The 2,500-nt window shown below is 49.7% G+C and overlaps 1 protein-coding gene across 1 annotated transcript in view; it reads right to left on the minus strand.

Moving 5' to 3' along the window:
* The window catches only part of phf14 (PHD finger protein 14), a 93,842-nt gene that overhangs the window by 70,295 nt on the left and 21,047 nt on the right, over positions 1–2,500 (minus strand). The window contains exons 8-10 of the mRNA XM_048230100.1: positions 633–647; positions 485–602; positions 447–449 (exon numbers count right to left, since the gene is read on the minus strand). Coding sequence (XP_048086057.1) covers positions 447–449; positions 485–602; positions 633–647 — 136 coding nt within the window. The remainder of the gene's footprint in view (positions 1–446; positions 450–484; positions 603–632; positions 648–2,500) is intronic.

Consider the following 2,500-nt stretch of genomic DNA (forward strand, 5'->3'; position numbering starts at 1 on the left):
CCTCTCTCTCACACACACCAGCCACACAGACATACACACACAAATATACACTTATCACACCTGTGAAGGCTACACACACACACAGGAGCCAAACTCCTGTCACCCAGGAAGATTTACTACTCATCTGCATGAAGTTCAGAGAGGCTTCCTGAAGCTGCACTGGCACTGACAATCCTACAATTCCTCAGCCTCATGCCCAGCTGCCAATCCCACCGCTGAGACAGATGCCCAGCGGCTAATCCCCAACGCTTGGAGACAGATGCCCAGGGGCCAATCCCAACGCTGGAGACAGAGGCAGAGTAGTTATACATCGCCAACCTCAGTATCCCTCACAAGGGCAGGGATGTCTATGTGTGTGTAAGAGTGAATGTGTGTCACATGTGTAAATTGTTTGTGTGTTGGGCTCACCTCCTCTGTATGTGTGCGTGTGTGTGTGTGTGTCTCACCTCCTCTGTGTGTGTGTGTGTGTGTGTGTGTGTTCCACCTCCCAGGCCATGTGCCTCAGACAGTAGTCTTTCCTCTGCATGAACACATGAAAGTAGGAACGACACATTCCAGCGTCACAGCTGATACACACGCCAGTCCGCCAGAAACTGAGGGTCCTCACAGAAACCACTCCCACACACACACACACACAGAAATTACAGCTTCAGAAATGAATGTACTTTTCAATGCAGTTAATTTTCTTTTCATCCTTTCAGTAACGGTAACAGATAATATGAGCTTGACAACATCATCAAACAGCCAACTGTGCTGATAGACGTTAGATAACTATTGCTCTCAGCTTGGCACGTTAGTAAACATACCTTGCAAAGATGAACAAGTTAGCAAACATTAATAATGTGATGCTAATGGTAGAACAGATATCTCATGTAAGCTGGGTTTTTCTTTGTGTAGATTTCCAAATGTGTCTTCATGAAGAATCGTCCCAACTCGGAAGAATTCACCATCTGATGCTGTGATTGGTCCAAAGCAGAAATCCTCGGCCATGACACTGACTGCTTATCTTGCTCATAATCGTCTCGCATAAACGTAACAGACATAAAAAAGTTAAAAACGCTACTTTTATCAGAGGTGGTCTTTAACTGCTGTGGATGATCTAGCCAGTGATCTGCTGAGTAAACGCCCATTCCACGGGTTCGGCCCAGGTGATCTGCTGATTGGTTGGGCGCAGATCCTGAGACATTTATCTTGCAGTTGCCACAGAGACACACCCTGACCCACACAAAGCAGGAAATGGCTGCTTGGATGTCAGCCTATTAGTCTCCCTCATGCACTCCACTTAGAGCAGCAGGGGACACTCACAATGGCCTTTAGACACAACAGCACTTTAAAACAGCCCCCATCAGGAGCACACGTACGTGTGTGTGTGTGTGTGTGTGTGTGTGTGTGTGTGTGTGTGTGTGTGTGTGAGACAAAGAGAGAGAGACAGAGAGAGAGAGAGAGACAGAGGGAGAGAGAAGAGAGAGAGATAGAGAGAGAGAGACCAGACAGGCTAAAAAAACACCAGGCATAGACACACACACACGCGCACACACACACACACACAGGCACACACACACACACACAGGTACTTCAGAGACCAGTGTGTGGAGTGTCAGGAGCCAATCAAACAGAAGGTCACGCTTGGAAGTGCAGGGAAATGTGCCAATTATTCCCCAGTGAAATTAAAATAATAACAGTCATTCTGCCCCACGCAGAGCTGAACTGGGCTTTAGAAAGAGGAGAGCAGAGGAGGAGAGGAGATGAAAGGAGAGGAAAGGAGGAGAGGAGATGAAAGGAGAGGAAAGGGGAGAGAGGGAAGAGAGGAAAAGGAGGAGGAGAGGAGATGAAAGGAGAGGAAAGGAGGAGAGGAGATGAAAGGAGAGGAAAGGGGGAGAGGAGAGGGAAGAGAGGAAAGGAGGAGAGGAGGAGAGGAGATGAAAGGAAAGGAGAGGAGAGGAGAGGAGAGGAGGAGAGGGGAAGAGAGGAAAGGAGAGGAGAGGAGGAGGGAAGAGGAAAGGAGAGGAGAGGGGAAGAGAGGAGAGAAAAGGAGAGGAAAGGAGGAGAGGAGATGAAAGGAGAGGAAAGGAGGAGAGGAGATGAAAGGAGAGGAGAGGAAAGGAGGAAAGGAGGAGAGGAGAGGAGGAGAGGGGAAGAGAGGAAAGGAAAGGGAGAGGAGGAGAGGGGAAGAGAGGAGGAGAGGAGAGAAAAGGAGAGGGGAGGAAAGGGAGTTGGTGCTTTGACAGTGCCGCTTGCAGGGGACAGTGCCGCTGCAGGGGACAGTGGCGGTTGCCGGGGACAGCAGGGGACGCTCTGCTGCATTAAGAGAAAAGCAACGGCCGCCCACTGACCCCCACACACCGTCACGCATTAAAAATGTCAAAGCCCTTCACACACTCCGTCCGACAATATGGGGGTCACACACGGACACATGGCAGTAAGGGGCCCAGGGTCTGACATGTCTGTCCTTGCCTTCAAACATGCCGCACTGTCAGATAATCTGTTATGTTCTGTCAGT

The sequence above is a fragment of the Alosa alosa genome, chromosome 20 (assembly GCF_017589495.1).
Source record: "Alosa alosa isolate M-15738 ecotype Scorff River chromosome 20, AALO_Geno_1.1, whole genome shotgun sequence".
NCBI classification, from domain to species: domain Eukaryota; kingdom Metazoa; phylum Chordata; class Actinopteri; order Clupeiformes; family Clupeidae; genus Alosa; species Alosa alosa.